Source organism: Sesamum indicum, linkage group LG8 (assembly GCF_026168435.1).
Source record: "Sesamum indicum cultivar Baizhima isolate 11 linkage group LG8, ASM2616843v1, whole genome shotgun sequence".
Classification (NCBI taxonomy): domain Eukaryota; kingdom Viridiplantae; phylum Streptophyta; class Magnoliopsida; order Lamiales; family Pedaliaceae; genus Sesamum; species Sesamum indicum.
The window spans coordinates 19,949,900-19,964,274 of NC_142664.1; the positions used below are offsets into that span (position 1 = coordinate 19,949,900).

The 14,375-nt window shown below is 34.4% G+C and overlaps 1 protein-coding gene across 6 annotated transcripts; it reads left to right on the forward strand.

Annotated features, from left to right (window-relative positions):
* The first annotated feature begins 6,318 nt into the window (after window positions 1-6,318).
* On the forward strand, window positions 6,319-13,278 carry LOC105168200 (BTB/POZ domain-containing protein). Of its 6 annotated transcripts, none has more exons than XM_088884187.1 (5): window positions 6,319-6,488; window positions 9,157-9,906; window positions 10,024-10,138; window positions 11,413-11,473; window positions 11,780-13,278. In XM_088884187.1, the coding sequence occupies exons 4-5, from the start codon at window positions 11,462-11,464 to the stop codon at window positions 13,085-13,087; spliced, it is 1,320 nt and encodes a 439-aa protein (XP_088740313.1). In that variant the 5' UTR covers window positions 6,319-6,488; window positions 9,157-9,906; window positions 10,024-10,138; window positions 11,413-11,461; the 3' UTR covers window positions 13,088-13,278. The 6 variants fall into 6 exon arrangements, with proteins under 6 accessions (XP_088740313.1, XP_088740315.1, XP_088740314.1 ...); XM_088884189.1 differs by having other exon boundaries at window positions 9,157-9,274; window positions 10,019-10,138; XM_088884188.1 differs by having other exon boundaries at window positions 9,157-9,274.
* Window positions 13,279-14,375: the final 1,097 nt, after the last annotated feature.

A 14,375-nucleotide genomic window follows, 5' to 3' on the forward strand; every position in this document is an offset into this window, starting at 1 on the left:
AATTCTCTTATGATATAAAAAATAAGCAAACTATCCCTTGTGATAAACTAAATAACGATTTATTTCTCATATTTTTTAAGATACAATATTTTACCTCTTATAATTTTTAAAATGAAGTAATTTAACTCTATATATAATGAGGTAAATTGTTTAATATAAAAAGTATAATGGGATAAATTGCTATTCACCCTATATTTATATATTGGTTAAGACAGTGCAATTCTGATATTTCTAATACTATGTTTAAATTGATCTATTATACGCCGATGAGTTAATCTTTCAAATAATAAAATTGAAATCATCATGTTCTTGTAAAATAAAATTGAATGTATGGTTTCGATGGATTTGATCGATTTGACAGTTTACAGGTATGATTGGTTGGTCTTTTTTATTGTTTATTAAATGTAAGAGATTCAAAATCCCAATTTGCTGTTGCCACGACCCACGAGCTCTTCTCCCTAGTCTCGAGGTTTTTCTACCTAGTTGTAAGGAAAAGAGCCGACGACATACTCCCCTTCCTCAGCCTACACCTTCTTTCTTTAGCCTCCGCTTCTTGTAATGGGAATTCACCTTATCAGAGACTTTAGTATAGACAAAATGCTCTCCAGGCCCTGTAATTGAAAGGGTAAGTTGGTTAAACATGTCGGCAACAACTTCATTCTCCCAACCAGTTATATATAATTCCACATTCTGAAAGAATTTCGACGTCCCTTGAGGAATTAATGAGGCTATCCAACAATGTCACATAGCCCGTCACAAAATCGGGTTGAGCCGTATTTGGAAAGTATTGCTTGCTCATATGCGACGAGGTTTATGAAGAAACACTCCCTTCTATCTTCGAATTCCAAGTTGAAGAAATCATCGCATTTCCTCTTCTCAAACGTCGCGTTAGCGTTTGTCATCTCTGTCGAGGGGTGCATGAATAGCCATTCCCTCGTCCTAGGAATTTCGTCTACTTGTACCAAATCAAGTATATGCTTTATCTCCTGTGGACTCCTCTGCTGAAGTTGCTGAAGTTATTCAAGTCTTGAAGCAGCCTGAACCAGCTGATGTTTTGCAGACTTGCTGTAATGTTTTGTTCGCTAAAGGCGCATTTTAAAAGTGGCTTTTTACTCTCCTTTTACTTCTGTTATTTTAAGTCGTGAGAGTAGTTTTTTAGGTTGTTAGGATTAATCAGTTTATTTGTTAATTAGTTAGTCAAACCATTCATTATTTAAGAGTTGTTTAGCTTATGTAATACTTAACTTCTTCTTTTCTGTGCATTCAACAGCAATTTGTGCATAGAGCACTTAGTTCAGTCTTTTGTGTGATCTTAGCATGGTACCAGAGCAGTAAAACTTCATACTGCTGTTTCTTTTTGTTTTTTTTCTTCTTCTTTTGAATACTTTGAATCAAGAATTCAATTCTTCTAGACTCTACTCCATTATCTTCCAACACCGTGGGGCATAAGAAACCTTCTAAAAGTACTCGAACGGGGGATTCCAAATCGCATCCGATTTCAGAAAACATGAAGCTGCAAGGAGGTGATCATCCTGAAATGAACTTAGTCTCAATCCCTCTAGACGGAAACAATTATTTCTCTTGGGTCAGATCTATCAAATTCGCACTGGGAGCCAAACAAAAACTGAGATTTACTGATGGCTCTCGTCAAAAACCAATTGATGACAAGAACGAGGTTGAGCAATAGCAAAGAACCTACTGCATGGTTGTGTCATGGATTCTAAATTCAATATCCAAAGATATTGTAGAAGCTTTTCTTTATACAACATCTGTAAGAAGCCTCTGGCTTGAACTAGAATCAAGATTTGGAGAGAGTAATGGGCCTTTACTATATCAGATTCAAAGAGAAATAGCATCCACGACACAAGAAAACATGTCTTTAGCAGTTTACTTCACGAAGTTACAGAAATTATGAGATGAATTGGCAAGCTTAGACTCCATGTTGCTATGGGGCAAGTAAGAGGATAGGAGAACATACTGCTTCTTACCAGTTAATGCAATTTTTGATGGGCTTGAATGATGCTTATAATCATGTACATAATCAAGTACTCCTAATGGATCCTTTACCCACTGTTGGAAAGGCTTACCCCATGTTCTTGCGAGTAGAAAAACAAAGAGAGGTTTATGCTGGAACGTCTGGACTTGACATAGGAGTAATGGCTGCGTAGTTTGGAGATTTAGGAAAACATATGCCCAACAAAGGACCTGTCGAGAAAAAGGGATTTGTTGACAAGAAACAGCTGCGTTGTGATCACTGTAAGAAATCGGGACACTCTAAAGAAAATTGTTTCGAATTTACTGATTTTCCAGATTGGTATAGGGAACTGATGGAACAAAGAAGAAGAAATACAGACCACAAAATTCAAGGGCTTTCAATGCACATCTAGAAGATGGAGAAAATAGCATATAAGGAACCTCAATGGCAGAAACGCAGAACAACTTGTCTGAAATGATTAGGATTGAACTGAGAAGAGCACTACAAAGCCAAGAATTCACCCAACAACACTCCAACTTTGTAGAGTATCAAGACTTTGCAGGTACTGCTTTTACACATACTAGAAACATGACATTATACAATGATTTTGGAATTATAGACAGTGGAGCATCAACCCACATGTGTGTAAATGCTGAAGCTCAAATCTCTGAAGGTAAATAACTCCATCAAATTACCTGATGGGACCATACATGAAGTGAAATATGCAGGAAATATTCATATCTTTAGAGACATCACACTTATAAATGTCTTATATGTACCTACTTTTAAATACAATTTATTGTTAGTGAGTAAACTATGTGCTGATGGACCTTTTCATGTAACCTTCACATAACGCAAGTGTTTTGTGCAGGATCTTCGGACTAAAAGGGTGGTGGCAGTTGGTATACAAAAGGGAATACTTTACACTCTAGATAAATGATTACCTTTTGGGAACAACACAAAGACCACTGATGGCCTTAGTAATCAGAATTTTGTAGCTCTTTGAACTAACCAAGAAAGTGATCTGAAATATGTAGGTGCTGGAAACCTCTGGCATTGCAAATTAGGGCTTGCCACTAAGGATGTACTCAAACATTTACCTCTTCCTGGAAATAAAATTACAGACTTAAGGAATTGTGAAATCTGTCCTCTAGTTAAACAACATAGATTGCCTTTTCCTTTAAGTGATTCTCAAGCTACTGCAGTATATGAGTTAATTCATGTGGATGTTTGGGGACTTTAGAGGCAATTTTTTTTATCACTCATTGCAATTATATGCTCACCATAGTAGATGACTATAGTCGAGCCACTTGGACATACATGATGTTGCATAAATCTCAAACACAACGGAGATTAGAAAGCTTTTGCAATTTGATTGAAACAAAATTCAATGTTAAAATTAAGAAAGTAAGAACAGATAATGGAACTGTCATTTGCTAATGAGCAATGTCAAACTTTCTTTCAAGATAAATGCATTATACATCAAAGGACTTGTGTTTATGATCCATAACAAAATGGAGTTGTTGAGAGAAAACATCAAAATTTACTTCAAGTGGCAAATCTCTCATGTTTAATTACCTAAAAATTTTGGACAGAAGCTTTGCTTATAGCAACATATCTAATTAACAGGATGCCCCCACAAATTTTAAATTGGAAAACTACATATGAGATGTTATATAGAACTCCACCTAGTTATGACCATATAAAGGTTTTTGGTTGTCTATGCTTTGCTACGAATGTGACTCCCCATAAAAGAAAATTTGAACCTAGAGCTTTGAGGTATGTATTTCTAGGTTATGCTCATGGAAGAAAGGGTTATAAAGTCATGGACTTAGAATTAAACACTATACATATTGCTAGAGATGTGACCTTTCATGAGGAAACTTTCCCTTTCCATAATATTGAAAGATCAGAATCCTCTTGTCTTCTACCTATGGTTACTGAGAATGAAGCAACAGAAAAATTACAAGATATTGAACAACTGGAAGAAGCTATTATCCAACAGGAACAACCTATTTTACCCAAAAAAACTACTAGACAAGTCATAAGACCTCTTGGTTGGATGATTTTGTCTGCAGTGCTGCTGATAATATATCTCACCTACTGATATTACTTTAACTCATGAACATAGTTGTTTTGTAGAAAAATTGTCTGTATTACAGGAACCAAGAGGATTTGCAGAAGCCCAAGGAAAACAAGAACGGAGAGAAGCTATGCAAAAAGAAATAGATGCACTGGAAAGAAACAAATCCTAGGAAATCTCCACAGTATGTCCAGATAAGAGCACAATAGGCTATAGATGGATTTACAAGGTCATGCTCAGACCAAATGGCTTAGTAAAAAGGTATAAAGTAAGACTAGTGACAAAGGGGTTCAGTCAAGTTGAAGGCATAGATTACAATGATTGCTTTGCTCTTGTGGCAAAGACAGTCACTGTAAGGTTATTTCTAGCAATTTCAGCAGCAAGAAATTGACCTTTACCTCACTTAGATGTAAATAATGCCTTTCTTTATGGAATCTTGGATGAAGTAATTTACTTGGATCCTCCAGAGGGTTACAAAGTTCCACCAAGAATGGTCTGCAAGCTCAAGAAATCATTATATAGCTTGAAGCAAGCTTCAAGGCAGCGGAATCAAGAATTTACAGAAAAAGTTAAAGCTTTTGGTTTTAATCAGTCAAGCCATGATTATTGCCTATTCACCAAGGGAGCAGGATCTCATTTAATTGCCCTTCTTGTTTATGTAGATGATGTCTTGGTCAATGCAGCTACAGAAGAACTTATACAAGAAGTCAAAAAATATTTGGATGCTCTGTTTTCTATTAAGGATCTTGAAACAACTAAGTACTTCCTCTGGGCCTTGAGTTGGCAAGATCACAACAGGGGTTGGTAGTAACACAGAACAAATATGTTCTTGACATACTGAAATACTGGACTACACAAAGGAAATACAGTCACTACACCACTGCCTCCAGGCTTGAAGTTTTCTGCTGATTCAGGAGGAGCTCTTTAGGATCTATCCAAGTATAGGAGGTTAATAGGCAGGCTGTTATGCAACACAACAATTAAGCCATTTTGTGTAGCATCCATGCCAAGAACACTGGGATGCAACTATGCATTTAGTTAGATATCTCAAAGCCAGTCCATTTACAGGTTTGTACTTTCCTTGACATAATGATTAATTAAAAGCATACTGCAATGCAGATTGGGCAACTTGCCAGATCACAAGGAGATCATTGACAGGATATTTCATATTTTTGGGAATGAGTCCAGTCTCATGGAAAACGAAAAAACAAACAATAGTGCTAATGTCCTCTGCAGAAGCAGAGTATAGAAGTATGGCCGCAACAATTTGTGAAATTACTTGGGTTACTTATCTTCTTAAGGATTTAGGGGTTGAAGTGCCCACAGCTGTTCCATTTTTTCTATGACGAAAAAAGCGATACTTCACATTACAGCAAACCCTGTGTTCCACGAGAGAACCAAACACTTAGAGATTGATTGTCATATTGTTCGGGACAGGTATAAGGAAGGCCTTATTCTGCCGGCATATTATCTAAAAATCAAGTTTAAACAAATATTTAGTATATTTTGATACTTTTTTATAAATAAATATTTAATATAATGCACATGAATTTTATCGTTATAATTTCAATATACACTACAACTAAGTATTTATTTCAAAATTAACCATATATTTGAATTGTTAGTCAATATAAAATATTTTAGTTTTATATGATATTAAAATATGGTATTGAATTATTAGTCAATATAAAATAAATACGGTATTTTGGTTTATATTATCTAAAAATAAGCTTAATCAATAATTTACTACATTTTGATAATTTTTTATATATAAATATTTAATATAATACATATAAATTTTATTATTATAATTTCAATCCATTACAACAAAAAGTATTTATTCACTGTATATTAGGATTATTAGTCCATACCTCAAATTTTAGTTTTGGATGATATTAAAATATAGTATATTAGTTTATACTATCTAAAAAAGGCTTAATCAACAATTTAACATATTTTGTTAATTTTTTTATAAATAGATATTTAATATAATGCATATGAATTCATCATTATAATTTCAATATCCATTACAAAAAATGCATTTATTAACTATATATCGAATTTATTAATCAATATCTCATATTTTAATTTTAAATGATATCTAAAAATAAGTTTAATCAATAATTTAGTATATTTTTATATTTTTTAAATAAATATTTAACATAATGCATATGAATTTTAGTTATCTATATATTTATTAAATAAATAAATAAATCAAATAATTTACTAAGTTAAAATTAGAAATAGAAAAGAAAATATGTAATATGAGAATTGAGTCAACTGACTATTGAAATTTGAGGACTCTCTCTCTTTCTAAATCTCTCTCTCGCGCGGCAGTGAGAAAAAATTGCAGAAGTCCAGAACTCCATCTTCACGTCCACGAATCCATCGGCACGCGGCACACCTTCGCTCCGACTCCACCATTAACAGGTGACTTTTGTTCTTTGTAAATTTCTTTTACAGTTTGTAGAAAAAAATTGATGAGCAAGTTTTGATTTCAAGATGTTTGATGAAATGCCTGATTGGATTTTTGTTGACTTCGTTTGGTTGTGCTTGGGCTTTGGTTTGATTTTTGTATACTGTTGTTTTGTATAGTTGGGGAATGACAATGATGTATTGTTATATGAATTGGAGATAAAGTTTGGATTTTTGTGTATTGTGTACAGTTATATGCATTGAAGAAACCACTGTTGTTGTTTGTGAAGAGAAAGAAACTTAGCAAACCAGTCTTCATTTAGCAGCATTGTTGAGCTGGAAAACAAGTAGTAGACAGACATCTTTGTTAAGATTGAGAACGTTATATTTTTGTTGACGCATTCTCACTTGTTCTCTTGAGATATACCAGAACAAATTTAATGATTCTTGCTTCTATGAAACACTTAGGATCTCTACTAAAACTTTGTAGGTATGATCAGAAGTTGATTCCACCGTTTTAATGGGTAAAAGTAAGAAAACATTTTGTTGCTCTATTTCTGTGGGAAATCAGATGAACTGATGAAGTGTATTTAAAACCTTTTTTAACTTGAGTTGCATTGATTTAATTCACATGATTTTTCCATAAAATAAAACTAGACACATAGGAGATTATATTATGAAAATATGGTGATTTTTAGAAGAGTATTTGAGTTTTGAGAGAATTTTAAAGTAGTAGATTCGAATTTGTTGCAGTCTAAATCAGGTTGTAATAAAACTTATATAACTAATTATATATATATATATATAATTGGTATGATTCTTGTTGTAAATGAAACTAGAGACACATTATAATCTGATGTAAAAATGACACCTTTATCAATTGTATTTTGGTCTGAGTATAAATTGAATTTCAGACAGATTCTATCCAGGAAAAATGAGTAAATGGCAATGACAGATTTTAATAAAATTAATTACTATGATTAAAATACAAATCATACACCATTAGAAAGCTTATTATGTCTAGGTTACCATACTAAAACAGTTCTGAAAGTTAGTGATTATAATTAAAGTTATGATTTAATTAGTAAGCAATGGTCATATTGTGAAGATCTCAGATTCAGGCACGGTAAGGATAACTTTCAAAATGTAAACATTGATTTTAATATATCAAGATATATACTGATGGAAAGATAATTGAGTCTACTTCATAGAGAAGAAAACGGAATAAATATCCGAATTTTGTAGAGTGAGATATCCAAAGATTAGTGAGAAGTGTACGAATATGATCTAATGCTTTACGAAGAAACTACAATGTTATCGATTCATTATTATATGTTTATAACTCATTATAGGATACAAAAATAACGTTCAAGACTGAACAAATCATTCTACTATTTAAATAGTTGGGGAAGTGAGATAAGTATAGTTAATTGATCTATATATATGTATCTACTTGCTTAGGTGCGAACTTGATCAGAAATTGTCATGTACTTAACTGAATTGTGGTTGTCTGGTGAAATGGCTGTTATATGTTTTGTCTATGGATGGGATAATACATGGTGATTAATTATGAAATACTTCATTTTGGTTGTTGAAGAAAGATGAATGATGGAGTTGTAATGAATGATACTGACACGTTTCTATTTAATGATTAACTAGAGTTAAATTATGAAATTGTCAATGTACACATAATAAATTATAATGAATTGTCGAATGGAGTTGAATTATGGGGTTGATAAAATGAGAATGGTAAATTGAGATGAAAAGATGACTTATAACTTAGGGCATATTCAGTGGTTTATGATGATGTGATTGGTGACGAGCTATGTGCTATCATCAATTAACGGTGTGATATGATGGATGATGATGGGATATCATATGAGCTGTTTGTTGTGTGATATAATGAATGATGATGGGGATATAATACAAGCTGTGTGTTGTATGATATGATGGATGATGGGGATATCCGAGCTGTGTGCTGTGAGATATGGACGATGATAGGGATATCATACGAGCTGTGTGCTGTGTGATATGATGGACGATGATAGGGGGATATCATACGAGTTGTGTGCTGTGTGATATGATGGACGATGATGGGAGTATCATACGAGCTGTGTGCTGTGAGATATGATGGACGATGATGGGATATCATACGAGCTGTGTGATATGATGGATGAAGGTAATATCATACAAGCTGTGTGTTATGTGATATCGAGATGAGATGATATGATGGAGATGATGATAACCGGTAGAACCATTGAATATATTCCAACTAGGCTAAGCGGGGCCCAAAATGAATAATTAGTAACTAAGAAATAAAACTATGGTGATGTGTGAATCATGTTGTGGTTGTTACTTGATATTGATACTGGTTTTGCATGATTATCGGTGTAAAATTAACTATAGTGATGTGTGTATTATGTTGTGGATGGTGCTTGACTCTGGTATTGGTTTCACATGATTATTGGAATTATTACTTCGTGATTTCATGAAATTGTGTAACAAATATCAATATTGGTATCATTGAAATTGGTACTTTGTGATTACATAACAAACATTGGTTGATTGTGGTCGTGGAATGAGATTGGTCTTCTGTTATACGTGCCTATATGTGTATATATATAGGCTAATTAGTTATGCTTACTGAGTTGACAACTCATCCTTTGCCATGTATTTTTTTCAGGAGAAAGATTGCAGTGACTTATTTAACTAGATCGTAAGCCACTTGTCAGCCTTATAGGTGGGTCAGCAGTGTCGTCTTGAGTTGGGAGCTCTAACTACATATTTACGAGAATATTAAAGTATGACTGAATTGGTATCTTAAGTTTTGCAATAGCTAGAAACTCCACGTTCCTCAATTTCATATGTTCTAGTGCAGAATATCATACCAAGGTTTTTAATAGTTTGAGTTTTATATAAATATTGATAAAAGACGAGTTATCTTATCGGGATAAATGCGAGTTTGTTATAGGATAGAGTGTGATTAACGGAGGGGGTGTCACACTGCTCGAACCTATCGATCGTGGTGCTTGTCGTTAGGCCTTGGTCCGTGCACCGTCTATTGATTGTCCTGTACATAGGCACTCAACTCCGTCCATGTGCACGCATCTGACTGTTGTTTCCCATGCTGTCCACCACATTTTCTTCAAAGCTACCGAGACTTCAACCCACGATACCTACATAATGAAAAAAAATTGATTACTGATGCCCCAAATGCACCCAAGGTCTGCACATCCCCCTGTCATATAGCACAATCGTGGACCGTCACTCGATCTTCATCAAACGATCAACATTAGTACATCACTGTACCATGTGCTACCACAAGCCTAATGTCATAGTTCCAACACCATTTATGCCTGTGCTGTCCCTAGCATCCACTGCCGAGTCTAGCGCACAAGCCTACTGTGTTAGACCTATCGACGTTTTAAGAGGGGTAATAACTACCATAAAATGAAAAAGAAAATCCAAAATTTTCTATATAAATTATCTAGTTAATTTAAAAACTTATTGGCCCATGGTGAATTTTGTTTGTGTGATGCAATTAGTGCAGTAGAGTAGCCCGGCCCAATAGTCTGTGCTGATGATTCCCTCCCCTGCTCTCTGATGGGTGACCTAACCATGGAAGGAAGAGGAAATTCCACACAGCAGAAAGTGATAACAAGAAGGTGTGTGCTCCAAATTCTCGCTTGGATATGCCTATGTACTAGAAATTATTGTTGTCAATCCCACAAGGTTATGTATATGTGTGAAAATCGCTTCGTGTCAGGTTCCTTAAGCTTCATTATACTGCAAAATCACTCTGAATCTTGGAATTCTCCGATTTCTCTATAGAGACAGATAGAGGAGTTGGCACTTGTTTAGTTGTTTTATTGTTAAGAAATTTGCAGTTTCCGCTGCTAATATTTCACCAACTGAGTAAAGGGTCTCTTAGGGAAAGAGGTTCCAAGACAATGGAGGATGTGGGTTTTCAAAAATTGGGTCTTAACTTTTTCCCTTATTTTTGGTCGAAGGATCGTTTGGAGGGGACTTAATTATTTTGTTAGTTTCACTTTTTTGACTTCTTTTATCAGGCTTTAAAAATCTCCTAAAAGGCTAATTCTTTGCACACAATGTTGGTTTTCGTGTTTCAATTGATGTTACTGGTGTTATTAAGTATGTTTGTTCTTTGATTTCTTGTCTTTATGGAATTTTTCCCAGTTGCATGTAGTTATTTTGTAGTCCTCATATCGCTTCTTCAATTTGGTTTGTGGCTAACATTATGAGATGATGGATTATTCAATGCTGCATTATCTAGTTGCTTTACTTTTAGTTGTACAAAGTGAACTTGTTGGTGTTTTGTTTTTCTGACTGCCATATGATATGATTTATTGGCTATATCGTGCTTAAAGTATTATGGGTGTGTCTCTCTGTGAAATTTGCTGCATTTGTTATGCAGTAATTATGCAATTTCGAACAGTTAGCTGATAGTAAATATGCCATGCAGATCTTTGGTGCATTTCATATAGAATAAGATGCTACATAAGACCCTTCAAGGTGTAGGATGTGAGTTACTTTATGATATTTTCTATGTTAGGTGGTATTAGGTTCTCAAGTGCCAAACTATGACGTTGGAAAAAGTATAAGATGGACCTTTTATTTCTAAACAAAGGATATCTTCCAATAACAGAACATAATAGACAAAGGAGGATGAGAATTTTCAACAAATTAGGGCAGGGATGAGTCTAATTTTTTAACGATGAAGTAAAAGAGTAAAAGTGTGAATGCAAGTTGTGTAAATAGGGTGGGGAGGTTATAATTCAGAAAATATTTGCAAGCTTTGGATTCTGCATTTCCATAATGTGAAGTGCAATTACATTACACCATCTTTTTGTTGATTCAATTGCAGGAAAAATTTACCCCCCAACCACTGATCATTTTTATCTGCTTTTTTCCTTTGTAGGTACAGCAATGCTTAAAAGCGGTAAAAGTTAGCACCACGCAATTAGTTGATGGAATTATCTGTGAGTTCTCTACTTGCTTAGATCTCTAGAAATCATGCCTGCTGGAAGTATGGTGGATGAAATATTTTTCTAGCATATTGTTGCTAAAAGTAAACCCTTTTGCGTACCCCAAGAATTTAATTGTAATTTTGCTTGTCTGGAGTTGGTGATTGGTATACTAATACTCATGCACTTATCTAACATCTTTCTCCATAAACATACATTCAGGACATTCATCAGGTTTACAGTATCAGGAAGTTCTTTTCTTCCTCTTTTTACTAGAATCTGCTGAAAAGTTCTTGATTGTGGTTCATTTAATCATTTTAGCACAATGAATCAAGCACGCTGAGCAGGATTGGTGACAGATCGTCTAGTGATGTTGTCGTGAGAATTAGAACACAGGAAGGCCGTGATGACTGGATTTACTGTCATTCAGATATTCTTGTTAAGAAAAGCAAGTATTTTGCTGATCGGCTGTCTGATAATTGGCCAACATGCCAGATCCTTGACTCACGCAACTGTGTCGAGGTTTATTGTGAAGAATGTGACTTTGACCATCACATTACTGTTCTAAGACTCCTCTATGCCACCTCAGATGTGACTGTGACTGAGTTATCTAGTGTAAAAAATGCTCTTGGCACACTGCGAGTAGCTGTTGAGCTGGGATGCCCACAAATTGTTTCTACCTGTGTAGGCTATTTGGAAGCAGTCCCTTGGGAAGAATCTGAGGAAGAAGAAATCTTAAAGACTATACCAGGAATGGGATCACAAGCAGAACCAATACTTGCTCGTCTACAGCCAGTCAATGCTTTGGCTGTAGTTAGGATTTTTTTGGCAGCCATCCGATTTGCCACATCATCTCCTCCATCTTCGATGAATGATCTGAAAACCTCGGCTCAGGAGCAACTTGAGTACATGCTGACTGAGGATGATGATGCTCCTCTGTTAACTGCTGATGATGAAATCAAATTAGAAGCAAGGCAATGTGTGAACAGGTTATTAGCGAGATTTGTGAATCTTGTGGACTCTTTGCTTGGTGATCTCCACGATTCGGTTGCTGAAGCAGAAAACGTTGAGTTATTGCAGTCCCACTTAACTGATTTATCATGGGCTTCTCAAATAGTAACAAAGTTGGAAATCTCGAATGATTTTGTTTACACCTGGGTCGAGACATCAGTAAATATAGTGAAAGTGGCTGAGCGAGTATCTCCAGAAAGCTCATTAACCGGGACAAAGTTGAAAGTTCTTGAGGTCACTGCTAAAGTCTTAGAAGCTATAGGTTATGGAACGGTCATTTTGCCGACCACTAGACGCCTTCACATGGTTAAAGTCTGGCTTCCATTTGTAAGGATTGTTAAGTCTGCAGTTGATTCTGTCGGTTCTGATGAAGAGAATGATTTGATGTTGAAATCTGATGGCGAGCTATGGCAGACCTTGGAGTCAGCATTTGTTTCAATCATCCTTACATTGCCATCTTCAGACCAAGCAGAAATTTTGACTGAGTGGCTAGAAAATAAGCATATTCGGTATCCAGACCTGACAGAGGCTTTTGAAGTGTGGTGCTACAGGTCCAAAGTCGCCAAGCGAAGGCTGGCTTTGCTGGATGGAAACAACCCGACCACTAACGGTGTCTGATTTCTTCATTGCCATTTTTGTACCCATCAACTAACAATTAAAACGCGAGATAAAATTTAGACAATGGCTTAATCTGAAATATGTCTTACCGGTTTGAAAACCATGTAGATGTGTTGTAGTTTATGTAATTTTTCTGTTGTTGTCGCTTCATCGCATTAGTTCTGAGTATTTATAGATTCTTTTGTGCTTTATTTTACAGTTTGTACTTTGTTGATGTAATCTGAATCAATGATCTTAAATGATTCTCGACCTTGACGGATGAAATCTTGGTGCATGTAGATGGTTTCTTGTCTCTTTAAGAAGCAGCTTAATCCTAACTATATTTAGAAGGGATTTTGAACAACCTTAGTGAAAACGAATACTTGCTGCTGATCATTCTTCTTGATGGCTTCTTATGGGATGCTTCATTGGCCTAATTTACATTCCCAAACAATCATTAGTAAAGTAACAATTACGTAACCACAGTAAGTTTCTCTGAAACCATTTATGTACCCGACTTCAATTATATGTAATAACTCCACTATACTTTGGTAAAAATTGATGGCGGATTCCAAAAGTTACATAGTGATGAAATGTATAAATTCCAGACCATAAAGGATAATTACACAGTTATTATATATTTTCATTCGTTAATGCATGTAGAAAGAATATTTTGATCATTATAAGGGCAGTTTAAGTAAAAAATATTTATTTAACCTGCAATAAGTTAGTAAAAATCAATATGAAGTAATTATGATTTTATTTAATTTTTTCTTTGCTAATATCAATAATTTGATAATTTTGATTAACAAAGGATGTATTTATTAGATTGAAACAAACGTCAAAAGTATTGGATGTAATTTCTTAAACCACTAAAATTTCACGTATTATAATTATACAAAACCTAAAGAGAGGATGATATAATAATATCAAAAAAGAAAGGGGGGAGGAAGAAAAATCGGCATATAAAAAACGTAAGTGAGAATTTTAATGTTACTATTAATTATATATGTTTTGTGATATAAATTTCTTATTTTGTTAAAATGATAAATTTCATAATTTTGATGGTGATTATTATCTTGTACAATTGTTATTTACAAGAATCATTGGACAAAAAAATAAGCATAATTGTTACTTAGTGATATATACAGTGACGGCTTAGTGACAACAATTTATGTCTTCATTAAATCGTTGTTATAGATGTGTTACTAATAATTTTATAAAGACAACTCTATATACAATTTTTATCACTAATATTTATAAAATGACAAGATCAAAATCATAGTTACTTAATAAGTGTTTGATGTAA